Source organism: Sardina pilchardus, chromosome 2 (genome assembly GCF_963854185.1).
Source record: "Sardina pilchardus chromosome 2, fSarPil1.1, whole genome shotgun sequence".
Lineage (NCBI taxonomy): Eukaryota > Metazoa > Chordata > Actinopteri > Clupeiformes > Clupeidae > Sardina > Sardina pilchardus.
The window spans coordinates 31,077,965-31,105,139 of NC_084995.1; the positions used below are offsets into that span (position 1 = coordinate 31,077,965).

General features: G+C 40.6%; 5 protein-coding genes across 6 annotated transcripts; 3 read left to right on the top strand and 2 right to left on the bottom strand.

Annotated features, from left to right (window-relative positions):
- Nucleotides 1-563: 563 nt before the first annotated feature.
- Nucleotides 564-7,838, top strand: acbd5b (acyl-CoA binding domain containing 5b). The gene is made up of 13 exons (XM_062526613.1): nt 564-594; nt 905-1,008; nt 1,445-1,565; nt 1,954-2,026; nt 2,111-2,228; nt 2,808-2,984; nt 3,180-3,395; nt 3,955-4,049; nt 4,522-4,705; nt 4,914-5,101; nt 5,456-5,506; nt 5,759-5,868; nt 6,081-7,838. The coding sequence occupies exons 2-13, from the start codon at nt 933-935 to the stop codon at nt 6,091-6,093; spliced, it is 1,422 nt and encodes a 473-aa protein (XP_062382597.1). The 5' UTR covers nt 564-594; nt 905-932; the 3' UTR covers nt 6,094-7,838.
- Nucleotides 7,839-8,230: 392 nt separating this feature from the next.
- On the top strand, nt 8,231-10,002 carry tsen15 (TSEN15 tRNA splicing endonuclease subunit). Its single transcript, XM_062526623.1, has 4 exons — nt 8,231-8,449; nt 8,539-8,620; nt 8,701-8,836; nt 9,253-10,002. The coding sequence occupies exons 1-4, from the start codon at nt 8,378-8,380 to the stop codon at nt 9,419-9,421; spliced, it is 459 nt and encodes a 152-aa protein (XP_062382607.1). The 5' UTR covers nt 8,231-8,377; the 3' UTR covers nt 9,422-10,002.
- Nucleotides 10,003-10,018: 16 nt separating this feature from the next.
- zgc:55943 (uncharacterized protein LOC406337 homolog) lies at nt 10,019-14,710 on the bottom strand. Of its 2 annotated transcripts, XM_062526632.1 has the most exons (7): nt 14,581-14,696; nt 13,431-13,487; nt 13,010-13,144; nt 12,754-12,839; nt 12,442-12,509; nt 11,942-12,002; nt 10,019-11,792 (listed from the first exon to the last, which is right to left on the bottom strand). In XM_062526632.1, exons 3-7 carry the CDS (start codon nt 13,098-13,100, stop codon nt 11,754-11,756), a joined length of 345 nt encoding a protein of 114 aa, XP_062382616.1. In that variant the 5' UTR covers nt 13,101-13,144; nt 13,431-13,487; nt 14,581-14,696; the 3' UTR covers nt 10,019-11,753. The 2 variants fall into 2 exon arrangements, with proteins under 2 accessions (XP_062382616.1, XP_062382623.1); XM_062526639.1 differs by lacking the exon at nt 13,431-13,487 and having other exon boundaries at nt 14,581-14,710.
- Nucleotides 14,711-15,122: 412 nt separating this feature from the next.
- sec22ba (SEC22 homolog B, vesicle trafficking protein a) lies at nt 15,123-19,489 on the top strand. Its single transcript, XM_062526648.1, has 5 exons — nt 15,123-15,347; nt 16,554-16,663; nt 17,866-18,026; nt 18,104-18,250; nt 18,520-19,489. Exons 1-5 carry the CDS (start codon nt 15,273-15,275, stop codon nt 18,672-18,674), a joined length of 648 nt encoding a protein of 215 aa, XP_062382632.1. The 5' UTR covers nt 15,123-15,272; the 3' UTR covers nt 18,675-19,489.
- imp3 (IMP U3 small nucleolar ribonucleoprotein 3) lies at nt 19,080-21,045 on the bottom strand. Its single transcript, XM_062526660.1, has 7 exons — nt 20,853-21,045; nt 20,633-20,740; nt 20,401-20,475; nt 20,104-20,183; nt 19,561-19,612; nt 19,377-19,449; nt 19,080-19,253 (listed from the first exon to the last, which is right to left on the bottom strand). The coding sequence occupies exons 1-7, from the start codon at nt 20,987-20,989 to the stop codon at nt 19,227-19,229; spliced, it is 552 nt and encodes a 183-aa protein (XP_062382644.1). The 5' UTR covers nt 20,990-21,045; the 3' UTR covers nt 19,080-19,226.
- Nucleotides 21,046-27,175: the final 6,130 nt, after the last annotated feature.

Below are 27,175 nucleotides of genomic sequence, written 5' to 3' on the forward strand. Positions count from 1 at the left end.
CGTCTGTAAAGGATACTGATTAAAATGTAGCCTATTGAAGACGAGAGCGGATTTTACGCGCGGTGAAAAACAATTCTGTGTCCAACCTGCTAGGCTATAATATATCTTTGAATTAGTGGTCAAATGTGTGACATTATAGCTTATTGCCTACAAACAGTATAGCCTAGACCTTGTTAATGAGCTGGACAATGTTTCACTTTAAAAGAGTGTCCAGAAGAATGGCAAGCAAGCGCGCAAAATACCAAATAGGCAGAAGATAGCCTATATAGGCCTTCTATCAACAACCAGACTATTTTCGAATGCTGTGTTTTACATATAGTAGTAGTCCAGGCCTACAACCTCATACTCCAGCCAGATTACGTAGGCGATAGGCTACGCGCTTTTAGGCGAACGAGAGCCCCCCCCCTTCGGGATATGTGGGCTATGCATCCATTTTAAATACCCCTCGCAAAGCATTGTGGATGTCGTAGGAAGAGGTCAGACACATATGGCAAAACGTGAATTTTTATACTACATTTCCCAGGGCGTCCTTTGCAACATATGTTCTTGACAGAAGTAGCAGTAGTTGATCCACATAATATGCCTCAGTCGATGGTAAGTACGCTTGTTTTGGCTATAGGCCTATTTTGCCGATATTGCACTTGGTGTCAGATTGAAATAAGATACCAATATTTCAATAAGATCAGTCGTATGTTGCGTCCCACCAGTAGCCTATCCGATCAATTAAATTATAATACAGGTAGCCTAATCAACAGGTAATCAACAACTATCTTTTAACTTCGGCTACTTCTTGCAATAACGCTACATTATTTTTTTTTCTGCAGTTCCATAAATCATATTCATGAAACAAGCTTCCACATACAGTCAAGCCTCTATGTTTACTCTGAGCTTATTGTCTCTGTAGTGATTTGTGAACTGTCTAAGGTAGTGAGATGGCGACTGACAAATCTATCCACCATCTCCGGTTTGATGCTGCTGTGAAAGTCATCGAAAATTTACCGGCTGACGGTGAGTGCACCATGCTCCACATCTTGACAGACCTGTTGCTTTCATGAGTCATGACCTATGGATGTCATGTCACTTAAGTCTGTCACCTGAACTGAAAAATCAATTTAAATGTTGTCATTTGTCCGGTACAAATTAAGTACTAATTGTAGCCTATGTCTACCACATATATGTGAACCTTGAGGAATTGTGGTGACCTTAATTGCGCACGTAGGTCTCTGCACTGTGGTATGTTTATTGCACTAGATATACGTATAGTATTGATAGGCTTATGCATTTTATTGTATTCCATCATTTCATTTCATAGCTTATACTTTACTGAAGTTCTATACTTTTTTACTTAGACTAATTGGCAACACATCAGTCTCACATCAATCTGTTTATCGCACCATATACTGTACACAACCCACTCAATTGACCACCTTCTTCCTCTCAACAGGCTCATATCAACCCTCACAAGATATGATGCGAATGTTTTATAGTTATTATAAGCAGGCTACACATGGTCCTTGTGATGTCCCAAAACCTAATTCCTGGAATACAGAGGAGAAAGCACAATGGTAGGCTATATTATGCTGATAATGATTTCTTAATAGCATATTAACATTTCAGCCAGTTGAATTCTCTACAAAATTACAATAGGCTAAATTAAGTTAACGTCCTAATATATTCTTCTCAGTAGACGAATTAGCTGTCAAAATAACATGAAAGGCATGTTACCACGTCATCAGTTAATTGTAATAGAAGGAGTGAAACAGAGATGTCTTAGCCTGTTAAGGCATTTAAAGAGATCTTTTTAAAAGGTTCTCCTTTATGTGCAATCACTTTTAATGAGAAAAAAAGAATAATTTATTAAATATATATAGTGAGATGAATAAGAATGTGATGAAATGCCTAAATCTCAATACCTCATAGTAGAATAACTCGTTTACACACATCTATCTACAGGGAAGCATGGAAAGCTTTAGGTAGCATGACAAAAGAGGAAGCCATGCTGGAGTATGTTCAAGAAATTAAATTGGTAAGCCCATTTTTAGTTTTCCCAGAACCATGAACATGTTCAGTTTTCTATTCTTAATATACTGTAATATGTCATCCACGACAGATTTTGGAGATATTTCCCATCAATGAAGAGGTGTCAGAACTACTTGATGTTCTTGACAACTTCTATGAGTTTGTTGACAATGATGGTGAGCTAATGCGATCAGTGGAGTTCATCAGAGGTATGTTAAATATGTGCTTTAGTGTTTTCCCATATCAGACCAATGTTATTTATATTCTGTATTCGAAACCATAATGCACTGTGATATTTGCTCATATAGGTCAAACAACTCTAAAAATAGGGGTTTGATATTGAATTGTTTCATTTCATTGGTCAAAATAAGAATCTTGAGTAACGAGAGAAAGAGGAAATGACCAAATGCAGCCAGTTATCTGAAACTACATGTAGTACCCACCATGAGAGTGGCATCAGCGGTGCCGGCGGTGTTCTTAATTTAATTACCTGCTGGGCTCAGTTTGATGAGGTAATATTCTCATTTGAAATAGAAAGTATGTTATATCGCCCAGAGTGGGGATTCATTCCATGGCCAACAGGGATTGCAATTTGTATAACGCAGTTTGATAGGCACTGTGTTATTTAGCAAAAAAAGTGTTCATGACAAAAAGGTACAACATTTAAAACAAAGTCAGTTGTGTTTGGAGTGTGCAAATGCAAAATAATGATTTGTGAATGTGTTTGTTTTGAAGAGGGTAATTTGAAATCTGTCTTACCTTCATCATTTTTTGGGTCTCTGAACTAGCACCTCATTCAGGAACAGATCAGAATTTAGCCAGTGGATATATTGAGTTCAATGACACTGAATGTGGAGTGGAAGGAGGTGATGAAGGCGATGATGAGGATGAGGAGGATGAGGAGGAACACAGCGGAGATGGACATGACTCTGAGGATGAGATGGAAGTGGTTCTGGAGAAAGAAGGTATAGCCTATCCATGAATTGTGAATGTCATTTCTTTGAAAGTTGCTTCAGGTCTGTTTGTGTGTTGTTTGTGCTTAGCTTCCAGCATTGACTGTGTCTGATACCACATACGTTCCTCTTCTGCCTTGATTGATTGATTGCTCTCTGTCTAGCTCTGTTCCCTACTGGTGTCACATTCTCAACTCTTGCTTTCAGACTACCAGTGTGTTGACCTTAGTGGACCAATGGTGGATGTTACTTGGTGGAGAGGTGGGTCTCCTGTTGACAACGCCGTTGTGGAGAAGAACAGCCCCTCACTGAGCAACGGCACTCCCAGCTCCCTCAACACTCGGGAGGAGGATGAAGAGCTGGCCTGTTCCCTGGAGCCCCCAGCTGAGAAACTCCTCTGCTGCGTTGATGCACCCGTATCTGGTAAGGACAACCACCATGCCTGGGTTGTAGGAGAAATTAAGTGAAAGAGAGCCTTTTATATATGTATGTGTGTGTCCATGTCTTGGTCTCTCGTTGAGTTTGCATTGCCCTTTGGCTGATGTCACTAGTGGATAATAATGTTTTTATGACTGGTGGTGGTTAAATTGAAATGCACCTGATTTTTGGAATGTACTGGTTCTCTCCCTGGACTAGTATTATGTCATTTCTGGGCTGTAGGCGAAAGTGGAAGAGTGCAAATTGTACTCCCCCTACTGAACATGTGTGTATGTGTGTGTGTGTGTGTGTGTGTGTCTTTTGGCATGCGGATGTTGCTACTGGCAAATGTTGGTTGTAGCAGTAGTGGTCAACTTAAAATACCCCCGATTCTGTTAAGTGGAGATTTGCTAGGCTCCTCCCTGATGGATTCACTCCAGTAATATAGCATGCCAAGAACTTAATGGTAGTTCATCATCATTTACCATGGCTTATGTTAGTCACTGTTGTGCACATAGTGTCCATAGTGATGGTGTCCGCTTGTGATCTGATATTACCCCGACAGATGACAAAGGGGTGGCCTCTGGACAAAGTCACCACACTCAGGCCACAGATAACGAGGTGAACTGCGACTCCTCAGAACATCCCGCTCCAGAGGAAGTAAGCTTTTCCTGTGCTTTGCTCAGAATGATTACAGGAGGGACGGCACATGAATTACATAATTACATGTTGGGTTTACTCTTGTTCAACCAGAAATTCTAGTTCACAGTCACTTTGTTTGCGAGTTCTATTTTAATCATTTTTTTTTTAAATCGTTCCTGGCATTAGTATCTGCTGTGGGAAATCTCCCCAGAGATAAATGTACTAGAATGGCTTGAAGGCTACAAGAAGAAACGCTTATTTTAAGAAGTAGTTTACTTGGATATTAACAGAACCAAAAACCAACAGAACAGAAGAAAACAGTCTGTGTTTTTGGTGCAGCTGTAAATCAAACTTCTGGCCCTTTCCCTGCTGTTCAATAAATGACTTTTGGCTGCATCATGCTCTCAACTGTGTTGCAGTGACTGTATAATCTGACTTCATTTATCATGGTTGTCATACTCTGGCAAATGCTCCCCATTTCCTGCTCAAGGGTGCTACAGTTCCCAGGATCTCGCTGGCAACGCCTGAAGGAGGTCGGGCCAGAAGGCAGAATCCACAGGGAGGGAACAAGGCCGGTCAGTGTGGGAATCAGGAACCAAACCCACAACACAGTCCCCCCTACATTCATGCACATGGAACAGTCCAGCCAGACCAAGGCTCAGTCCAGATGGAAGGTGGGGCCTCAGTTACTCTACTGATTATTAGTCATAATTAGGTGAGACTGTTTAGCCGTGTGTTGGAGATTATTTATTTAATGATGCTGCATTACTTTAAATCCAAATTACTAAATTCCCCATGGTGAACATAACGTGTTATGGAAAGCAAGCCATCTTTTATGCCTAATATTATATTGTTTGTCCATTTTAAAACCTGGTCCTGTAGGCGGTAGCTCACTTGGAACAGAACCATGTTCTCACAGCGAGACAGATTGCCAGGACAGTGAGAGGAGCAAGCCGACTGCCATGGAAGATATAAACAAGGATGTTGTCATAGCGCTCACACGTCTCCAGGCAGACATGCAGGATGTGCTGCGGAGGCTGAACACCCTTGAGGCCCTGAGTGACACACAGGTACCGACGTTTGAAGGACACATTTCAGTAGTGATACTGTAAAACAAAACGATAAGCACTTCATAGTTTAAAATTACTGTCCACAAGTGGGAGTCAAGTGAAATTAATTAACTAGCCATCCCTGATCGCAAAAGAAATACAATGAATAGGAAATACTGACAGAATCTTACAGAAGGGAAGTGTCATGATGATGTCTGATCATCAATAGTATGACTTATTAGCAGTCAACAATTAAACTTCGCATTTTTTTTTATCTTACATTATTGTTAATGCCATCATCTCTGTATTATGTGTTTTTCCTATCCTAACCAACATCCGCTTTCTATTACATTGGATTGTTTTCTTATTTTTCAGACAAAGTCCTTAGAACTCAGAGAGGAGCAGCTTACGAATGAAACAAAAAAGGTAACATTATATAAGAGTAATACTACAGTATGTTTTGTGTGTGTTTAATGAACTGATGCCGTATTTGAAAAAAAAAAAAAAAAAAAAAGAAATGTTTGACCATTGTAAACATCTAGGCCTACCAGAATATACCCTGTGGAGGTAATTGTTAGGCTTGCAACTTTGCAATTTCACAGTTGTGTTCTTTTACTGTAAATAGTGTAAATGAGCATGTCAGACAGAACTGAAGCCAGAGGTTTATGTCTGTTTTAGAGGATTTCATGGTGGCCCTTCAGCTTGTCTCCAGCCACTATGTCTCTTGCTATTGCTTGGCCCCTCTTGGTGCATTGGATCATTGACTTTTACTATCAGCGCAGGAGAAAGTAAGTGTCCTTCCTTATTGTGTGTGTGTGTGTGTGTGTGTGTGTGTGTGTGTGTGTGTGTGTGTGTGTGTGTGTGTGTGTGTGTGTGTGTGTGTGTGTGTGTGTGTGTGTGTGTGTGTGTGTGTGCATGCATGCGTGTGCATGGGTTTTCTGCGACTGCATGCAAATCACAAACCTGTCTTTGCATTTGCTTCTACATTTCCTTTCATTAGGCAGCTGCACTGATGATTACATGTCATATCGTCAGATGATAATCCTGTCCATTCCTGACTACTAAAAGAAGTTGCAAGCCAGCAAAACATGGTGCCGGGTGGTCATCGGTACTGTGTATGAGAATAAAACAGCTCATGTAGAGGTGACACCACAATATATGGTAGTGTAATGATAGCCAGCCAGTATGCAAACTGTGCAGTGAGTAGACCTCCCTCATGACATGTTGAGAGACGTTCTAGCGACAGATGCTAGCACCCATGACTTTTAGTCTCTTGCTGACACACCTGGCTGCCTCCCAATCCGAGACACTGCAACTTCATGGATTCAATTGCAAGCCAGTGCAGGGCTGAACCACACATTCGCCACATAATACAGGTTACACCAGAATGCTACACAAGACCAGAGGGGTGTAGTAAGAAATGAGATAAGTGGAATGTTGAGTTTAATGGCAATGGTGCGTGCAAATTCAGCAAACAAAAGTTTGTGACAATTCCCTTGCCGCTTGCTATTTTATTCACTGTTTAAAGTGAACAACTGACCATTTTTACACAGAAACATCAAACACCACATTTGAACACATTTCAGGCTTAAGGCTCAACATATAATACCACTAATCTTCCTTTGTATTACCCCTGCCCCAGGTCCATCGGTGATGATTGATTGTATTCTTATAGGGCATGATGGCTTCTTTATAGACAGTTAATTAACATAGAACAATTTACCTATGTAATGTTTTAACATGTTTATCCCTCATGTTCATTATAATTCATTGTGTATTTAGGGTCAATAACTAGATATACAGTTTATAACCGGATTTGTTTGTGTCTTTGTATATCATTAGTAAGTGTATTTATTTATTTTATTTATTTATAAGGTGCTTTCAAAGGATGTAGTGCTGCCTTGTCTGTATTGTTGTTCGCGGTCCTCTATCGGCTATAAAACCACTATGTAAGTTTACCAGATCGGGTAGCGATTCTGTAGTACGAGGGAATGAGACATAAGGAACTAAACATCTGACTTGCTTCAATGTCGCAATACATAATATTTTCATAAAATCATGCATGCAACATACTCTACCTTGTCTGTGGACATCGTTATTTGCTGGATAAACAAATAGCATTCGTGCCCCAGAGGAAAATGCTTCAGTGTTACTTTAAAACAGAATGTGATTACAGTAGCCTATGCAAGTCTCATAAACCCATATTTAGCAGCAAGAAAGACATAGGCCTAGACAATATGTCAATATGTCATATGTCAATAATGAACATTTTTAATTTTGACTTTTTATGGAAAATATATGTTAATTTTGAATTTGATGCCAGCAACATGTTTTTTTGTTTTTTTGTTTTTTTTAATGGTACTGGTATGGTTACCACTGTGCTGCTTCACCTCTTCATTTAACAAAATTCTAGTTTTGAGAATGAAATGTTGTCCCATTCCTGCCCGATAGGATTTCAGTTGCTCAACCATATAGGGTATTCTAAATTTTCATTCCATGATGCACCCAATTTGACAGGTCTGGACTGAAGACTTCTATGGAGAAATACTGTTTAGATGCAAAATTCATTTTGGCATTATTGGACACTCCTATCACATAGAAGTCTGGAGAAGCAGTGGTTTTTAAAATGTATTTTAAAGCTACTTTTTTTCACTTTGTGTAAAAATGATACTTAACTGTTAGAGAATGTGCTCATTGGTTAAATGGATTTTGTCTTTCTGATGGCTTAATTTTTTGTTTTTAAATGTAATGCCTCAGCCTTTGTAATCATGACATAAAGTGAATTTTGGCTTAACAGTTGTATATCACAGTGTGTGTGTGTGTGTGTGTGTGTGTGTGTGTGTGTGTGTGTGTGTGTGTGTGTGTGTGTGTGTGTGTCACAAACTAGGAGACACATAGGCTGCCTACTAGGCTATATGTCATTCAATACAGTCACAATGTGTACTTTAATGGGTCATATTTTGGTGCATTGGTGCCTACCCTTTGATATCGACTCCAGTCTTTTGCTGGGACGTCTTCTTCTGTACGCCTACTTTGAATACTCAAATTGCAATATTTAACATCTTTAGGTGATACGTGCGGTAGGCCACAATGTTTTGCTGGGCCAGGTTTCCTCCGAAACTATTTCATAGTCGGACGTAAACACTACAGATGCAGATGCTGCGCCTGCGCCGAATGCTGCGTGCGAGCAGACAGTCGACAATGTGGCTGGATCACTGATCTATAAAGAATACTATAAAGTTATTCTTTACAGATCAGTGGACTGGATGCTATCAGCAGGAGCATCAACACAATAGAATGGCTGATGAGACGTCGGATGAAAGACCGGTCTATCGAGACCCTCCTAATTGGATTTTGCAGCACCCTAAGGTAACGTTGAGTGCAATTAAGGTTGGTTTTGGTACAGCTCTTTGAAAAACAAACAGCTTTAGAAAGTGACTTCGTGTCTGTTTTGGCAGTATGTCGACCTCATACGATTAGACGTGGGCGATAGTGCTCAGGTACACTCTGCATTCCTTGTCTACATGGATCTCACAGAAGGTGAGGCTGACTTGAATTCCCCCAAATGCTACTAAAACTATATGTACTTGCTACCCAACAAACCTCTTATTATCTTGCAGTGCGTCATTGGAAGTGTGTGTCCAGCTTCACCTGTCCTAGGCTGGAAGCAGTCCTCCTACAAGGCTATGAGAAAGAAGGGGATGTAGCGCAAGTTGTGCTTCCGCTGCCTGCTCACAGAAAGCTTAGTCACCGAGAGTAAGAAAACACACCTTTTGTTTTCCTCAGAATAACCTCGCAGATAATGTTCAGAGTCTAATACAAGTGAAAGGAGAAGCCCATTTTCCTATGCGTCAGAATGACAGTTAACCTTATATGTATGTTTTGCCTAGCTTGACACATTGTCCATGAATATGAGAGACAGCGCACAAGACCATTGTGTGAGCAGCTAAAACAGCCAGTGCGCAAAGACAGTATTTAGCTGTGGAGCGCCACTACTAACAATTAAATGATTCTGTTCCCTTTACTTTAAGCTACTTCTGGTGTGTGGGGGTGGACAGAATGTGAGGGTGCTCCCTAGTGTACTGATTACCTTCTCATTGTCCCGCCGTGATGCTTTGGGAACATTGTAATTACTAGGCTGTGTTTTGCTGTTGTCTCCTTTTGTCACACAGGGTGCGGTGGGTTTTGAGCAGAGGTGCTTCCATGCTGCTGTGTGCAGTAGCATCGGACTCCACACTCGTGTACCAGAGGTTTAGCAAAGGCCTCGTTACCCCTGACCCCCCTGTTGACATCCAAGATCAGGGTCGTCGACAGCACCGCAAGCGTAGGATACCTCCCTGAGTCTCAACAGAAGCCATATAATTAATAGGACCTCACCTTGCTTCAGCTGCTCCAGAGACGAGACATGGGAATGGGAATTAAATAGGGTTGTTCCAGAGTGCCTGGTATGGACATAAACATATGCCAGTTGGGAGAACTGCCTCCGGTGAGTTGGAGCCAGTGGCAGGAGTATCACACGGGCTTCTTCTGTTCCTACATTTCAAAATTAAATGACATTCTTCTGTTCCTACATTTCATAGTTAAAAAATGACATTACATTTCTTCCTAAATACATGCCTCCTGGGAAAGTTTTGTTTTTCCTCTACATTTGAGTTGTTAGGAAGTTTATTTTTTAATTTGTGGAAGCTATAGGCTGATTGGTGTAATCCACTTCCTGCTAATTATACTGAGCTAGGCCATGGCAACAGGTTATTGCACACACACAGAACGAGAAGGGTGTGTATCCTTTTATCCAACTCATGAGCTAGTTTTCCAGGAAGGTGACTCATTTTATTACTAAAGACATTACAAATTGTTTTTGTGTTCTATGTAAACCCAAGATTTGAACAGATGATATCCATTAAAACACAGGCGCAAAAATATTTAATGCATGTTTTTTTTTATTGTTTTTAGTAGAAAAACAAAATGAATTGGAGGTCAAGCAAGTCTCTTCAACAGATCTGTAGGATTGGCAAGTATAACCTAGATAGAGTATTATATCTAGAGCAGTTTAAGGATTTCACATGGCTGGATACTAAGACATTACAATACTGTCCATGTATACTTATACATGTTAATGCCGTACTTTGTGATTTCAATACTTGAAGTAAACATTTCAGGTACATTTGGACACACTCTACTGTGACTTACAGGAATAAAACATACACGGGGCTGTATGCAGGACTGGCTTGTATCTTGCATCAAGTAAACCAAAAGACTGCTCACAGCTGATTCTACATATATTGAGCCACTCAGACGATCCAGCACTTACCGTTGCCATTTACACATCATCCACTCAAATGACCCTTCAACTTCTAAACTCAATCTTGTGTTATCTGACCTTTGTTGTGTTAGACAGCAGAGGTTCTGCAGATACAACAAAGTCATTTTAAATAGTTATTTGGTCCTACATTCTTTGCATGGCAACACATATAGATAGATACTACTGGAGAATGGATTCTAGAACTGAAATTTCCCGATAGTAAAGTGTATTTCTACAGTAAATCGCAGTCAATACTGAACAGCACAAGTGTCCTGAGATTTGCACACATGATCCAGAAGTGGAGCATAAGTTACAAAAAAAAGACTAGAAAAAAATGTACAGATGAAGACCACACAACTCGCAAGATAATGACCGCAAGAAGTTTCACTGAAGGCCAGAGGAAAGAAAAATGTCCGGTTAGAAATTCCAGCTGTCACCTAATATTTGTCTATGAATGAGTGCAGCATGGGAATTTCTTTGGAATGACAGTAAATTGCTGTCTTTGAGTGAAACAGAAATACAAGCCAATGAGTCAAGAATGATTATTTTCATTTAGGGTGCTTTACTAAATATAAATGTATTGTAAGAATGTAACAGTGCTAAATGGAATGGCATTTATCTGAAATAAAATAGCTCTGGTGCTTGGGAACAGTAACAAATATCTGGGGTGTACTCCCTTCCCCAAAAAGGCATCACTTAGCATCTCAAAACTACAAAGAAACAAAAATCCTGATCACTTGCAAAAAGTTCAAAATCAAACATGGCCAAAAAGAACGGTGTCCAGCACTGCCTTAGTGTTCAACAACAACTCCTCTTTCTCTCTCAAATCTTCTAGATAGGCAGCAACAGGATAAGGCAGGGGCATAGCTAGACAGTCTGAACATGGCTTTTGCCAAAGCTCCATCCCTCTACTCTTCCATGGCCAACTTTGACCCGTCTCCTCTCCTGACAGACGGACGAAGCCCCTGAGGGGACACTACTGAGAACCAGTTGTTCTCTTTGCTTTTGTGTTCTATCCCAACACTTTTGCACAACCTCACAATAGTTGTGTGTTACCACACAATAGGGGAATGAATATATATATATTATATTAATAGTAATATATATAATATATATATATATATATATATATATTACTATTGAAATGTATGTCAAAGTGTTGGTACACAAAACCTATAAGGGCTTCGTAGAAAACATGTATCAGTTAGAATTGCCCTTGCCTCAATGCGTTGGTGGAGTAGTGTTGTGTTTGCACCATATTGCTTTTGCTCATCCTGTGAGCGCTCGCAGAGGAGAGGAGACGAAAGTTGGCCATGACGAGAGACCGGGAATCAGGCCTTGAGAGGAAGTGAATAAAAATTCAGAACTGTGCTATGTGACATCCTCTTCCTCTGAGCAGTAGTCCCGCCCCTGGAAATGGAAAATAAATCATGTGGGTCTGCTCTGGAAATGATAATGGCTAGACAGTGTCTATAAGCTTCCATACATTGGTTCCTAGAAACAAATTCTCACCACGTCTACATACTGTTACAATGGGGTTAAATCAGGTATTTCATTACCTTCTCGATCTTCTCATCCAGCATCCTAAAAAACTCCTGCTGGCTCTCAGACGAGTGGATACTGCATGGAATGAGAACAAAATAACTCACAAGTGAATGATTCACAAGTCACAACAGCAGGCACCCTGCCATTACAGTGGAAGACCACTGTAAATTATAAAATATAACTCCAGCATGTGACTTAATACTTGGGGTCTGTCCACAAGACTATGGAATGTTTTGTAAACAAAATGTTCCCTTAGCGTTTTCACAAAGTTGTACATCCATACTACAGCACCATCCATCCTCATCCATATTGATTAGCAAAAAAAAAAAAAAACATCCCTAACTATGCAGTTTTACTCAAACACTCAAGCCACCTGCTACTTTAGTTCAGTGCAAACAGTTTGCGTGGCACATCTTCTGCTGTCATGTTTATTACCTTGTTTTGATTTTAAGATAATAAAAAAAACTGCACCACTTCACTATCCACACAGTTGAAGATGAGGTACGCCACTTACCTTATCTTGTTGCCATTAACACCCTGGCTATCCTTTAGTTTGCCCTTTTGCAAAAGTGTGCTTTTCTCCTGCAATAAACCCACAAAACATTGTAAGTCGCTATGGATAAAAGCATCAGCTAAATGGGTGAAATCAAAACACACCATTGCAATTCAATTCACAGTATACAGTACACACAATTGCAATATAATCCACAAACTGTCTGGTAGGACACAACCGTGGAAGAAAAACAGAATTTCTATGTGTAGTAGTAAGAGAAGGGCTGAAGATGCAGGACTGTAACTCTAGACCTGAGCTTGTTTGTCATCTTACCAGGTTTTCCTGGTTGCATGCATTCACTTGGTCCTCTTCACCGTGCGCATACTTTACTTTGTCCACTCCCTTTGCTCTGTATTCTTCTAAATGAAGCAAAAGATAGATGCATAACAATCAGCCATTGAATAAATAACAGCATAACTTTAAAATAACCAAACAAATACTTGCGTCTATTATCAAGGCAATGACATGTATTACTTTGCACGAAAACTGCCCATGGTGAACAAACGATTGATAAAATTGTTTAACTGACCTGAAAAGGCATCTCCATTGCTGTAAGCCTTGCCCTGGCCCTCGTCCTCGTTGGGTACAGCTGACAACTGCTTGGCTGAGGTGCAGCCCATCGCCTCACTCCCTGCCGTTAGCCCACTACATCTCAGTGTTAAACCTATAAGAGGCAAAAAAGCAAAGGAAGAATAACTCAACACGTAAATGCAAGGACATTGCGTGTGCACATTACAGGGTATTTAAAAAATGGGCTGTGCATCTTGAATCTCCAAAAATCAAACTTTGAGCAGAACACCTGATAGAACTTATAGCTGTTGTATAATTCTTCGGCAAAACTAACTTGTCCCAGTGACTAATCATACAACCAATCAAATATCCACACACTCATCACATTAAAGCTTTTCACCTTAAAATTGAACTTTGAATGTGTGTTTGTAATGACTGACCTACAGTGCAGACTCATGGCCTGGCACAGACATCTAGCTTCATCATGAGGAAGTTGACTAATGAGAAAAAGTGATTAACATTTTCCAGTGAAGCATTGCACACTGCTCTCTGTAAGAGAGTATTTCGTAGAGAAACCAGAAATGCCTCCAACGCACGCTTAATGGTCTCTTTTCACAATTAAAACGATTTACAATGTTGACAACATAACGGCGTCAACGTGTGCAACATACATTTCAGTGACATATTTACAATTATTCTGATCTCTCGTGTCAAGCTGGAGTGCCACACAATGGGCCTTGTGTGAATCGCCCTCTTGCAGGCAGCTAGCAAACCGCACGAGAAGGTACAGGAGGCAGTCGGGACAGATGAAATGAGAAAACACGGTTGATACCATTGGAAAAAATTGGCAACACAAAAATGAGGCCCACGAGAAAACATCGCGCGACAGTTCAGATTTATTCTAGGAAGGTAGATGTGCGGACAATTTGTAAATAAAGGGAAATGTGCCAGGACGGCTTTGCCTAAAAAAAAAATCCCTGCATCTTTCAGTATTTTGTTTCGTCCTAACTCATACCAGCAACACCTTAATTCAAAAACATTGACTGACAGTAAGCTACAGCCACAGCTCTGTTCACCACAGCAGCGAGGTGACACGAACCGCACAGCTGTGAGCAGCTGTGCAACCATATCGTACAACTTTGGCCTAGATGCAATAGGCTCTGGTCATTAAAAAGACATACTCAGTGGCATATTTCATCGTCTGAGAGCAATTAACAAAGCCAATATTACCCATACAGTAAGTATGGCATAGCAGCAATTTGATAGAGATCGGCGCATTCAAGTTAACCCATTGCAAGCTGCCACAGAACCAACGTCAGCTAGCTAGCTAACCCACAGCTGTAATGCTTAAATTGTGTCCACATGGTGTAACTGCCTAGAATGTTGGAGCAAATACCATAATACCCGAAATCTAGTTAGAAATTAAATAAGAAGCCCAAAAGAAACGAAAGGATGACAACAACAACGGTGGCACAACAAAGAAACAGAAACCGAGGCATTTCGAACACTGTGGGCGCCTCCGCACAGACTGACGTTGCTGAACCAGAAAATCACGATTCATACGCTCACAACAGCATTGTTAGTACTTACTTTATAGTGTCTTATTAACAACGTTGCAGTTTTCTAGTTAGAAAACCGTAAAAGGGCAGCTCTTACATGCGGGATCTACAACTCGCTCAAACTGTCGCCCGTGTCTTGCATGTGAATTCCAGCATACAGACATTAATAATCGATGGGCCACCTATTCATCTGCCACGGTCTCTGCTATGATGATGAAAGGTTAAATGATTGTCGAAACATTCAACGGCTATACGCAATAAGAATTCATTCAATGCAGCTATTTTGGAGTAATTCAATTTAATGTGTAAACCAAATGAATCCCAATGTTTATGTTATATTTTGATGTGTGCTTTTTAGGCATGAGGAAATGCCGACGACTCATGGAATGTCACACTGACATACGGTTTACAATGAAAGAACAAATAAAAGTGGAAAAGGCTAAATTTCCCTGAACTATGCTCAACCTCGAGGCATCATTGTTGATTTTATCCATAGACTGTATAAATCCAACACCTGTACAACGATGGATGCGGAACTTTTGTTTGTAGACATTGGAGATTTCGTCGGACTGTATTTGCAGACACACATTCTCGCCCTGCTCGGCGGCTCTCTAGCCTCTAGCTCAGCACATTCTCCGTAGCCCACTTGCACTAAATATATGCGGTACCGTCAAAGCTTTAATTACATACTCTAAAAACCCTGTAAAACCATACAGTAGCAGGATGGTTCTGCTTACAATGATTGTCCGAGTGGCCGACGGATTGCCCCTTGCAGCATCAATTCAAGAAGATGAACAGGTTTGAATAACTTTTATAGCACGCGTAAACTATGCCAACTATTTACTAAGTTCAGCGATTTTTCTTCGAATGTATGTGATAAACCACGTTATGTTTTATATGCAAAGATGTGTACTATGGCACGTTCACTTGTGTTATTATCACAGATCAGTTTCGCCCCAAATGGCCCACTATTACACTAGCCTATCTAGTCCAAGCTCAGGAAATGTGACATTTTTCAAAACAGTTGGTCTCGAAAGTCATTTTGAATGTTTTATTATTTTCCCTTTCCCCAAATCAAATTACATTTTTGGGGATGCATGCAAAATGCAACACAAATGCACAAGAATTTAATGCAGTGAAAAACAAACAAACAATGATTGTGTAGGCATTTTTGTTTAGTTGTGAAGATACATACATAACATATTGAATGACCTGTACGGTTAGGTCTTAGAGGCGTGGAATGGCTTAGAATGTGGTGCAGCAACACATTGGTATGGGGGCATTGTGCAGTATTGTGCTCCAGGCATCCCAAAGTGCTTGGAGGAGAATGCACTGTAGTTTTGCACTTTCAGACAAGTGGGGATTAGGTGCCATTTTACCCGAAGCTTAACATGTGTGTTTCATTGTGGTCTGGTTCAGTATCCCATGTTTTCTGGCAGGTGTGCAACTTGGTCTTTTGTCAACTTTGGACTTTACAGTAGACAACATGGACTGACTGCTCAAAACATGTTCCACGTTCATCATGCTAGCTGGCAAATAAGTCAAGCTAAGCAGTAGTTGTAATGGTTCAAGTTGTGTTAAATGTTCATGTGGGTAGACATAGGTGAGTGAGGCTATTGAAGAAACAGTTTACAGTAGGCTATGCCTTTATATTGAAAGGGGGCAAATCATTGTTTTGGTGTTCCAAAAAGTGTCACCCCTACAGTTGTAAAGTCACCCCCCTTTTTACATCACTATTGTTGTCCCATCCATCTACGTTGAAATCAGCCTTGATGTTGGGAAAGCACACAATGACCTCAAATGAAAAGAATTGACAACTCAGCTAAAATGTATTTAAAAAGTAAACGTTTTGAATTATGGTGTAGTAAGTACAAATACATCTGTGACGATTTAGGGGAGTAAAGTAAAAAGTTGTTAGAAAAATAAATATGACCCAAATACTTCCCATCTCTGCTGGCGTCCACATAAAGATCAATTTGAACTATTTTCTTTTCTTTTTTGCAGTCGGGTCGGGATCTTCAACAATATCAGAGTCAAGCTAAGCAGCTATGCCGCAAACTCAACGGTGAAAGTCCCAGCAGATGCACTTTAGAGGCTGGGGCCATGCATTTTCAGTAAGTACTAGCTGAATAAAAAATGAATATATACTTTTTTGATCTCGTGAGGGAAATTCAGTTCTCTGCATTTAACCCAATTTAACAGAATTAGTGAACACACAGTACACAGTGAACACACAGTGAGGTGAATCACACAACCCAGAGCAGTGAGCTGCCTGCCCAACCAGCGGCGCCCGGGGAGCAGTGTGGGGTTAGGTGCCTTGCTCAAGGGCACTTCAGCTGTGGTGGACTGGTCGGGGATCGAACCGGCGACCCTCCGGTTACAAGCCCGATGCGCTAACCAGTACACCACGGCTGCCCCAAGTATAGACAAGTATTCAGTAGCTTGGGAGAACCCAGATGAATCTCAATTGAGATATGCGGTCTGGTGTCAATCAGGGTTGTGCAAAAATTCAGAATTGAATTAAATTCCAATTAAATTCTTCAATTCTTGATTTGAATTGAAGTAGAAAAAAATTGAATCTAAAGCTACTTTAGTATAATTGAAATGCAAGGAAATTCAGATAAATTAATATACATCATTAGTGTAGTGTGAAGCTTTAGAGTAATCCGAACCACATTTATAATGGGTAACTTCAAAGTAACTTTCCCAACACTGAATGTATGAGAGATTCAACACATTCTTTCTGTTGTGTGACTGTGGAATTTCTTTGAATTGCCTTGAATTTAATTTCACTTCCTGTCCAAAAGGCTACATGCAGGAAAGGCTCTCTGTACGCTCGTTTGTTTTCGGTGGAGCCAGGTATGTTTGAGCCTGCTGCTATTGGGAATGCAATTAGTGTCTACATGGACCCGGTTGGATGCTGCACTTGAGAATCAGCACGTTACGACAAAGAAAGATTTATATGTTTTGAAATTATTATAATTATAATTATTATTATTATGAAACAAGATATTCAGTGTCAGAGTGGAAGATTTAACGAGCATAATATAACAGAAGATGCCGTTACAACAGTTTAATTTCCACTGGAAATAAATGAGTGTACAGGAAGAGCCTTTTGTGCACCTAGTCTATTCCAATTCCAATTCAATTTCATGTGGGGTGGAGCCAATTCAATTCACATTCTAATTCATGAATTGAATGGAGGCCAATTCTAAAATTTTGCACAAGCCTGTTGTCAACCAGGCTAAGTATTCAGTGATTTTTTTGTTGTTGTTGTGCAAGTTCTTCATGTCGTCATGTTCTTATTTTTTACCAGTTTGGCCATAGAGAAAGGTGTTTGCTACTTGGCCTTGTGTGAGGTTGGTTTCCCCAGAAAACTTGCATTTGCATTCTTGGAGAACCTAGAAACCGAGTTCAATGAGCAGTATGGGAGAAAGGTACCTACAGTTTCACGGCCTTATTCCTTCATTGAGTTTGGTGAGTGACTTTACTCGTTTAAAAAAATATTTAACCTAACAACAGAATTGTTTATGACAAATAATCTCTATATTCAGACACATACATCCAGAAGGCAAAAAAGTCATACATTGACAGCAGAGCACGAAGGAACGTGAACAGCATCAACACAGAACTGCAGGATGTCCAAAGGATAATGGTAGCAAATATTGAGGAAGTACTTCAGAGAGGAGAGGCTTTGTCAGGTAAGCATGTGAAGACTGAGACTAAGATGTATTATAGACTCCTCTTGTAAAATAAGGTGAAAACACTTAGACTTAAAACGCTCTTCTTTGCATATTGCCAGAGATCGGTTAGCGCCACAGGCTGAGAGCAGTCTTTAACTGTGAGAAACTCTTAATAGGCTGCTATTCCCCCTGGTTCTGTCAAAATGGTATTGCTTCAGTTATGTTGTTGCTGCACAGTTAAGTCCATGCTATGTATATGTTAATCAATATATCTTTTCCTCCTGTAGCATTGGATTCCAAAGCCAGTAATTTGTCCAGCCTCTCCAAAAAGTACCGCAGTGATGCCAAGTACTTGAACACTCGATCCACATATGCCAAGGTGGCAGCTGTTGCTGTGTTTTTGATCACACTTATTGTGTATGTGCGTTTCTGGTGGCTCTGAGACCACCAAATTCAGGAACTCCTATTTGTACTGAAAGAACAGTCGGGTGCCGGATCATTGGCAGCTCCAGAGAAGCTGTCATGCTTAATGCTTTGGTCTCGGATGTCTTCTGGAATGTGGTTACACCCATGTTTGGATTTGAAGTAACTTTTCCGGTCTCCGATCATGCACAAATAGGTGTGAGGCAATTGTAATCTTGACATTCAGTATGATAAGATATTTTCAGTGTCTGACATCTACACAGGATTTTGAAGTGCATTTGACTTCCAATTGTTAATAGCTTATTATTAACTCTGTGACTTAATGTGATGTTATAAGATGTGGTTAACAATGGTAATGGTAGATTAGTAAATGGCAAATTGTAGGTGTTTCAGAAAGGGTATACAGGACACATAACTATGAGTATTCTTTATTGCACAGAAATATTTTTTAATATAAAACACATGAAAATGCTCCACACAAGTTGTTTTCTGATGTTTTAGTTATGTATAAAATACCGGAGGCAAAATCCAAACAGAGGCCTGCTTAAATGGCTTCATTCTCTGTAGAAGTCTACACCACAAGGTCAAAGTCATCTCTCTGAAAACAAACAAAATCATACATAATGTTAAAATATCTTGCCATGGTAAGAATATGACAGTAATGTGCCTTAAGTATATGATTTTCAACAAAATTGTATTCAAAATCCAGCATATTCCTTACCTCCTCATTGTAATTCATGACATGCTGTTTAATCTTGGAAGAATCAACCCATGTTACAAAGTCCTCCATATTCCTATAACAATAGAATTAAACACATAATTAAATTACATAAAGCTATTTATAATATGACACCCCACATCACACAGCAAGGAATCACTCATGGAAAAGGTCTACACAAGCTGACCTGGTGATGAGGAATGCAGGATCTGTAACGATTTCTGGTCCAACTCTGATGTCTTAGACAGGAGTCAAGGGAAATCCGAATCATGCATATGATACGACACACTGAGTTTGATTTGGTTGTGAAAAGTCAACTTTCAACTTTCAATTCAATATACACTATTCACGAAATTTCAGGATGAACCTAAAATCCTTCTCTAAATTTTTGCATGCGCATGTCTTAACAGTTTAGTGTTTCAGCACTTTTTTCAGCACATTTCACCCGAAAGCCAGTTATCCTTAACATTTTGTGAGTAGTGTAGCACATTTCACTTCACTAGGTTAGGCCACTTTTGATTGGTAAGCATCCCTAGTGCATGGGAAGCACAACAACTCTCGGTCACACAGGAAAGATGACATGAATGTAAAAATCACAGATGTGACAAGACGAACCATTAAGACAGAGTTGCACAATTGCAGCCTTAGCTATCAGCTAAGCATATTTCAAATATTAAAATCAATTGTGCAGCCCTACTGTTGTATTATTCTATAGGTTTAGTAAGGATACGTCCTTGCTCGATAAAGGTAACTGCTGTCTTCAGATCCTGAGCCATGCGTAATCGCACCATTACTGTTGGAAGTCGTCTCCTAAAAATTGAAGGCAAAAGAAAAAAAAGAATATTAAAGAACCGTCACTTTCAGTAATTAATTCATTTCAACAATTGATAAAGTAAGGGTAATGGGACACTGAACATTTCCAGGCGGCCGCCCTGCTGTATTAGGTCAGATATTGTTTACATAGGACATTTTGTTCATGAAGACAAAGGGCACAATGAGCATTTGGCAGAGTGCCAATCCATCTTACCTGCAGAAGGAGGAGGCACTGACATTCTCAACTAAAGAGAGGTTCTGTTTGGTGGGGATCAATCCCACGGTGTACCTGTGGAGTTAAGGCAAACATTAAGTCAATGGCAACTTACTGATGTAATAGGCTACATTTGGCCAGGGCTCTACTGCCCAGGTCAGCCCATTCCAAAACCATCATCAATCCTAAATAACACCAGAGCCCTTATTAGACATTATCTGATAACACTCACAGCTTTTCCAGGAGAAGTGAAGTGCTGTGAGACCTGAATCCGTCCTTTTCGTCTAGGTCCCTGATTTTTCTGCATAATTCTCTTATATGGCGACTTAATTTGTTGTACCTATTATATAAAAGAAACAAAACCACATCACACCCATTATATGTGTACTAAACACGCAAACACGACACGGAGGTTCACATTAGCTAGTAATATAGTTAGCTGCATCACTTACTTTGTGTAGTCCTCTCTCTTCTCGATATGATATTTTCGTAGTATTTTAACCTCGTGCAAGTTATTGTCGACTTCCCAGTTTATGAAATCTACCTTTTTTAGGAGCTTCTTCTCGTGAAATTTCAATTTACGCACCATTTTCAATTAAATTGGGGACTGAGAGAAACGTGAAGTCAAGCTACAGTCATGTTCGGAATCACATGGAATATTACTTCTACGTCCAATTTCAGGCAGAGATTACAATACACTGCCACCTAGCGTACTGGAGGATTCACGTCCCTATCCCACAGTCTATGATATTAACAAGGTGGTTAAAATGGTCAAAAATCCAAAATCAAAACATTTCGGAGCATTAAAATGGATAATATGGCAATTCAAAGGTCAAAATGCTACTAGCTGTGTGATAAACATAAACTAGTTGACAGTTGTAGGCTGCATCGCTGCTGTCAGGTGAAAACATGGAAATCTCCAATTTGTTTTTTTTTTTCTTCTTTTATTTGATGACACAAATGTTGAATTATTTTTAGAAAGAAAAGTTTTTTCGAATATGTGAGAATAAATGGATTTGAAGATATGAGTTTCCACCCGACAGTGGCAAAATTTGAATTTGAATTGTGAATATATGGCTGGCTGTTTTTTTGTCAGTGGAGCCAGCATTTGAAAATAATGCTTCCTTAATCTCTGATGGCATTTTATGATATATTACAATACATGTCTTACATATAGGCCTAGCACCTCTAATAGAGATTTAGAGTGGCCAATCAACAACCAAACGTAATTGACATTACAGGTCCGTGTATGCTTCGTTCATTTGATATTCAATTAAGAACCAAAAATAAAAAAATAAAAAAAATGACTTGATATTTCATTATTTGTTTATGAATGTGATACGAAGAACAAAATAACGCTTTGTTTTTCAGACTTTTGATTTCGTGGTCAGATCAAAAGTAGAACATTTAAAAAACGGACTCAGGGCTAACTGATTTTGAGATTTCTTTTTTTCCGATTGCTGTGACCTGGAAGTCAATTCAAAGTCACTTTCTTGGTCTTTCAGTGCTCAGTGTTGCCAATTTAGTGACTAGGCTATTTGTTGCTAGCTTTAGCGACTTTTGGCAATTTTAGCGACAGAAAATATTGTCTGGCAAACCACAAACTGCGCGACTTTGCGCAACTCAGTTTCATTGTTGAATCGTCCGAAAATCATCTCCCTTCTCGTGCCTGTTTTCTTGAACATTGCATTCGCCCAAATCGTTGCTCCATGATTATAGAAGTAGCCTAATGATTAGTCTGTAGTAGCCTCAGGCCATGTTATTCAGTGGCGGTTCTAGACTGAATTACTCCCCAGGCGAGATCCTCCACGAGCGCCCCCATGAGTGTTTTTTGACGCACTTTGCGTCAGTCGGGCTCATAGGGTTAAGCGCTCGTGCCGCCCCATACAAGATGCCGCCCCGGGCGACCGCCCGGTTCGCCCGTACCTAAAACCGCCACTGATGTTATTGCATGGAAGTTGGCTACAGTGGGTTGACACACTGAGGACGGCTTGACGCCGAAACGCGTCTGTTTTTTAGGCATGGTGCTACAATAAAGAATAAAAACAAGACAACGAACTAGTGAGTGCGGTTCTTTTGCACATTGGAATTCCCTAGAAGTGGCCACTTAATTCACGCACATTGAATTGTATTTCAACTTATTGCCACGAGGTGGCAGTTGAAGTCCGCTGTAGCATTGCCCCGTTGTTATGTTTTCCGGTGTTATGCATCACAAAGCCTTCGATATCGAAGGCTTTGATGCATCAGTAAAATATTTGTATATCTGCTTTTATATTGTATATCTTATTTTATTTGTATATCTGCTACATATTTGTATATCTGCTTTTCCCCAACTACTGGTTTCTTTGCGCATGCTCGCGTTGCTCACAACAGCTGCAGGAGTTTTCTGTGCCATCACTAGCCTACTACAACCACTCGGACGAAGACATGTGAAATATAGGCTGCTATTTTAGCAAAAAGTGGACCACAACTTCATTCACAAGCAGAGCAAACAATTCAAATAAGAAAAACCTAGATTGTCAGCTGAGGGGACGTTTAAATAGCCTATAGCCTAGGCTAACCCTAGTCTTTAGGTTAAATTGTGTATAGCCTATGGTAAAGTTATATTCGGACTGGTCTGACAGAAGCAGCAGCTGGAAGTCAATAAATAATTTCCGGGGTCACAGCAATCGGAAAAAAATAAATATCAAAATCAATTTTGTCCCTAAGTCATTTTTTCAAATGTTCTACTTTTGATCTGACCACGAAATCGAAAGTCTGAAAAACAAAGCGTTAATTGCTTCTTCGTATCACATTCATAAACACATAATGAAATAACAAGTCATTTTTGAATACTTCAATTGAATATCAAATGAACGAAGCATACACGGACCATTACACAACATAACAGGACATGACATGACTACTGCTACAACAACGAACCAAAGCAACGCACAAAGCAGCCTTCGTGTGCAACATAGCAAGTGCTTATGCCCCATTGATGCGGGCTGTAAACTAAACTAGGAGCCCAGTTGCCCAGAGAAAGACATAGTGGGGAAAAAAACATCCGCATTAGAGCAGCCCTCATGAGCAGCCTTCTTTGATGTTTTGTTAAATCAGGCTCACAATATTTACAGAAGCCTCAACAGTGCTCTTGTCTGATCACCATTTTTTTTTACATTTTTTTTTTAGTTGCTACATTTGAAGTCTTTCCTATCTGGTTCCAGGACCTCGAGGGTGGCTTGACCATTATAGGTCTTTGACTCCAGTTAGCTCTTGCCATGGTGTGTGTACTGCTGCTGCGCTACAAGGAAAACGTGTAAGAATGCCAACGCTATGAAAGAGTTTCATTGTGAACAAAATGAAAGACACACCAGTATGACTACACAGCTCAAATGAAAATCATTGTGAAGTATACTTGAAACCCTGAATGAATCACAAACTCCTCTTTCTCTTTTTTGTGTTCTAAATAACTTCTTGACAATGTTTGTGTATGTCTGATATGTCTGATATCACACAGTGCCCTGTTCCAGTGATCTTTGGTTTCACAAAGTATTTTTGTTAAAGTGGTTTGAGAAAATCTCTGTGAAGAACTCTGCTTGAATGGAATGACATTGTCTCTGTAATAAAACACGCACGCACGCACGCACGCACGCACACACACACACACACACATCATCATCATCGGCGATCACTCGGTGTCGAGTATGATGGTCCTCCTGCTCCTGGGGGGTCTTTTTTGTGGATCTTCAGATGGCTGAAGAGGCCAATTCTGGAGCCACAAACTTTGCTGCAGTGTGGGCATGGGTATGAGGTACTGGATGTAGGGTGTGGAAGGGCCTGTTTGGTGGTGACTTTCTCCTTTCTTTGCTGTCGCTTGATTTGAGCAGCCTGTCGGAGATTGTCCTCATGTAGAGTGGCACCTGTGTGTAGACTGTTTCTCCATGTGGTTCTTTGCTCAGCTAAATCTTCCCAGTTGGATATGTTGATATGGAATTTCTTCAGGTTGTTTCTGATGTTGTCCTTGTAGCGCTTTTTCTGTCCTCCGGGTGCACGCTTGCCAGCAGAGAGCTCAGAGTAGAGGACCTGCTTTGGGAGACGTGTGTCAGGCATGCGTATTACATGGCCTGTCCATCTCAGCTGATGCTTCATGATGGTGGTGGTGATACTATCAGTATTTGCCTCCTCAAGTATGCTGATGTTTGTCCGCCTCTCTTCCCAACTGATATGCAAGATCTTACGTAGGCACCTTTGGTGGTAGGATTCCAGCGCTCTTAAATGTCGGCTGTAGGTGGTCCAGGTCTCTGCTCCATATAGAAGTGTTGGTAAGATGACTGCCTTGTACACCAGCAGCTTTGTTCTTGCAAGAAGATCAGGGTTTTCAAAGACTCTCTTGCGAAGCTTTGCAAAGGCTCCACTAGCACAGCAGATACGGTGGTGTATTTCACTGTCAATGTCAGCCTTTGAGGAGAGGTGGCTTCCTAGATACGGAAAGTGATCTACATTTTCAAGCTGTTCACCATTAATCATTATGTTTGGCGAGGGTGCAGAGATGTCCGGTGAAGGCTGATGGAGAACCTTGGTCTTCTTGATGTTTATTGTTAGGCCAAGTAGTCAGTAGGCCTTGGCAAAGGCATTTAAGGTATGCTGGAGGTCTTCTTCTGTGTGGGCTACAATAGCATTGTCATCTGCGTACTGCAGCTCCATGATGGATGTGGAGGAAAGCTTGGACTTGGCTTTGAAACGGTGCAGATTGAACAGCTTGCCATCAGTTCTATATATGATCTGGACACCAGTTGGCAAACTGTGTCCAGTGAGATGGAGGATGGCCGCTGTGAAGACTATGAAGAGGGTAGGGGCACACACACACACACACACACACACACACACACACACACACACACACATACACATACACACAAACACTCATTTACAGGTGACCTTGGGTGTTGCCATTTTTGAGAAAAAACAACGCAAAATCATAGGCAGGTGTAGTCACGGATAACATGGATGATCTATGGTGATGTCTTAATGTTTTCATGCAAGCAGTAGGCCAGTGTGGTATATGTTTGTCTCTGAGGCTAACATTACACTCATTTTGCGCTGGAATAAGAAGACCGTGGAGATGACAGTGGGCTGTAGGAGAAGCACCCCTGCCCCCGCCATTCAGAATGACACAGTGTCCAATATGGATTTCTTTATAGGTTCCTGGAATCACCATTTCACAGGATCTAAAATGGTCTCCCCACGCTATCCAGAAAAAGGCCCTGCAGAGGTTATACTTCCTGAGACAACTAGGAGCTGCTGACCACTTCTACTCAGCCATCATTCAGTCTGTCATCTGCACCTCCATTACTATCTGGTTTGGGTCAGCCACCAAATGGGACAGGGCCAGACTGCAACAGAATATTAGGGCTGCAGAGATACAAATCAGAGAGATTATTGGAGCTGACCTCCTGTCCAGGACCTGTCAAAAAGGGCAGCAACAATCTCAGACCCCTCACATCCTGGTCACAAATTGCCCTCCTTCCCTCTGGAAGATGATACAGGGTACTGTTCACCAAAACCAGCTGATACAAAGACAGCTTCTTCCCTCAAGCTGTTGAACACTCAGAAATAGCACCCATACACTGAACAAAGGCAATCAAGCTGTTCTGCTCTTAACTCATGTGCACTTCACAATATTACAATTGCACAATATTATTGACACATTGCACTGAACTGCCTTGCATTATTTAATCTTAAACCTCAGTCTATACTGATATTGCACTATTCCCATCCTCTTTTCAATGGTATATTGCATCTTGCTTGTGACTGTTGAGGTGTGCACGACCATGGCAATCTTGACAAGGACAATAGGGCTGAGGGGGACATTCCCAGCCGTGAACAATTGCATTACTCTATCCCACCCGTGTCTATTTATTTGCAAATGTACAGTCTGTATGTATTCTAATACAAAGACTTATTTAACTGCCCTTCATTCTATACTGTTCTGGTTTTTTTTAATTATTTTATGTTTTATTTATTTGAGTGTTGTACTTCGAAAGCAAAGTTAACCGGAGTCAAATTCCTTGCAGCAAACCTGAGGCTGATTCTGATTCTGTAGGCCTAATTGTGGAGACAAATATTTTGTCATTGGCCCGTCATTGCACGGAACAAACATTTTCAGTGAAAGCTAGTCCATCTGCAAAACAAAAAACAGGCCAGGGCCTACAAAAGGTTAGTCACTGGCTATTTCTTGATTTCTTTGAAATTGTTAGCTGTCAATCACGATATAAACGTTTTTCACTCACAATTGTAATGTTTTTCTTTAGTGCATTCAGAGTAGCCTACAGGGTAGAGAGAGGGAGAGAGCATGATGATGCCGGGGTCATGAAGGTGGCATGAGGCATGAAGGAGGATGTTCAATGTTTGTAATCATCAATAGCGCATTGTGCGCGCAGTTTCAGATAAATGGCGCAGCTATGTTGAGCGTCAAGAAAGGCTGTCAAGGTGATGGACACTGACGCATATGATGAATCTCCGGTGTTGAACAGGGATGAACAGTCAACACGCACATGAATCTCCGCTTCTTTCATATAGTCACTTTAGTTAAAAAAGCGTCAGCCAAATATAATGTAATATGGGCTCATTTACAATGTCCGTCGGAAACAGAGGTGTAGGCCTAGGCCTAGTGGTAAAATTAGAGGCGAACTATGAATTCTGTGATCACGCAAGGACTGTGCCATGCGCTATTGGGTTTTTAAACAGGCCATTCAGAGCATGTTTGATGAAGGTGGAGGTTATTGTCTAATAG

Excerpts from the sequence above, each read along its gene's own strand:
- acbd5b (XM_062526613.1), top strand. The coding sequence starts at position 933 with ATGGCGACTGACAAATCTATCCACCATCTCCGGTTTGATGCTGCTGTG. Across the intron at positions 1,009-1,444 it reads CGAAAATTTACCGGCTGACG|GCTCATATCAACCCTCACAA; the intron begins GTGAGTGCACCA and ends TCCTCTCAACAG. Across the intron at positions 1,566-1,953 it reads ACAGAGGAGAAAGCACAATG|GGAAGCATGGAAAGCTTTAG; the intron begins GTAGGCTATATT and ends ATCTATCTACAG.
- tsen15 (XM_062526623.1), top strand. The coding sequence starts at position 8,378 with ATGGCTGATGAGACGTCGGATGAAAGACCGGTCTATCGAGACCCTCCT. Across the intron at positions 8,621-8,700 it reads CTACATGGATCTCACAGAAG|TGCGTCATTGGAAGTGTGTG; the intron begins GTGAGGCTGACT and ends ATTATCTTGCAG. Across the intron at positions 8,837-9,252 it reads AGAAAGCTTAGTCACCGAGA|GGTGCGGTGGGTTTTGAGCA; the intron begins GTAAGAAAACAC and ends TTTGTCACACAG.
- zgc:55943 (XM_062526639.1), bottom strand. The coding sequence starts at position 13,100 with ATGGGCTGCACCTCAGCCAAGCAGTTGTCAGCTGTACCCAACGAGGAC. Across the intron at positions 12,510-12,753 it reads CATGCAACCAGGAAAACCTG|GAGAAAAGCACACTTTTGCA; the intron begins GTAAGATGACAA and ends GGTTTATTGCAG. Across the intron at positions 11,793-11,941 it reads TGGATGAGAAGATCGAGAAG|GGGCGGGACTACTGCTCAGA; the intron begins GTAATGAAATAC and ends TTCCATTTCCAG.
- sec22ba (XM_062526648.1), top strand. The coding sequence starts at position 15,273 with ATGGTTCTGCTTACAATGATTGTCCGAGTGGCCGACGGATTGCCCCTT. Across the intron at positions 16,664-17,865 it reads GCTGGGGCCATGCATTTTCA|TTTGGCCATAGAGAAAGGTG; the intron begins GTAAGTACTAGC and ends ATTTTTTACCAG. Across the intron at positions 18,027-18,103 it reads TTATTCCTTCATTGAGTTTG|ACACATACATCCAGAAGGCA; the intron begins GTGAGTGACTTT and ends CTCTATATTCAG.
- imp3 (XM_062526660.1), bottom strand. The coding sequence starts at position 20,989 with ATGGTGCGTAAATTGAAATTTCACGAGAAGAAGCTCCTAAAAAAGGTA. Across the intron at positions 20,741-20,852 it reads AAGAGAGAGGACTACACAAA|GTACAACAAATTAAGTCGCC; the intron begins GTAAGTGATGCA and ends TTTATATAATAG. Across the intron at positions 19,254-19,376 it reads TCATGAATTACAATGAGGAG|AGAGATGACTTTGACCTTGT; the intron begins GTAAGGAATATG and ends GTTTGTTTTCAG.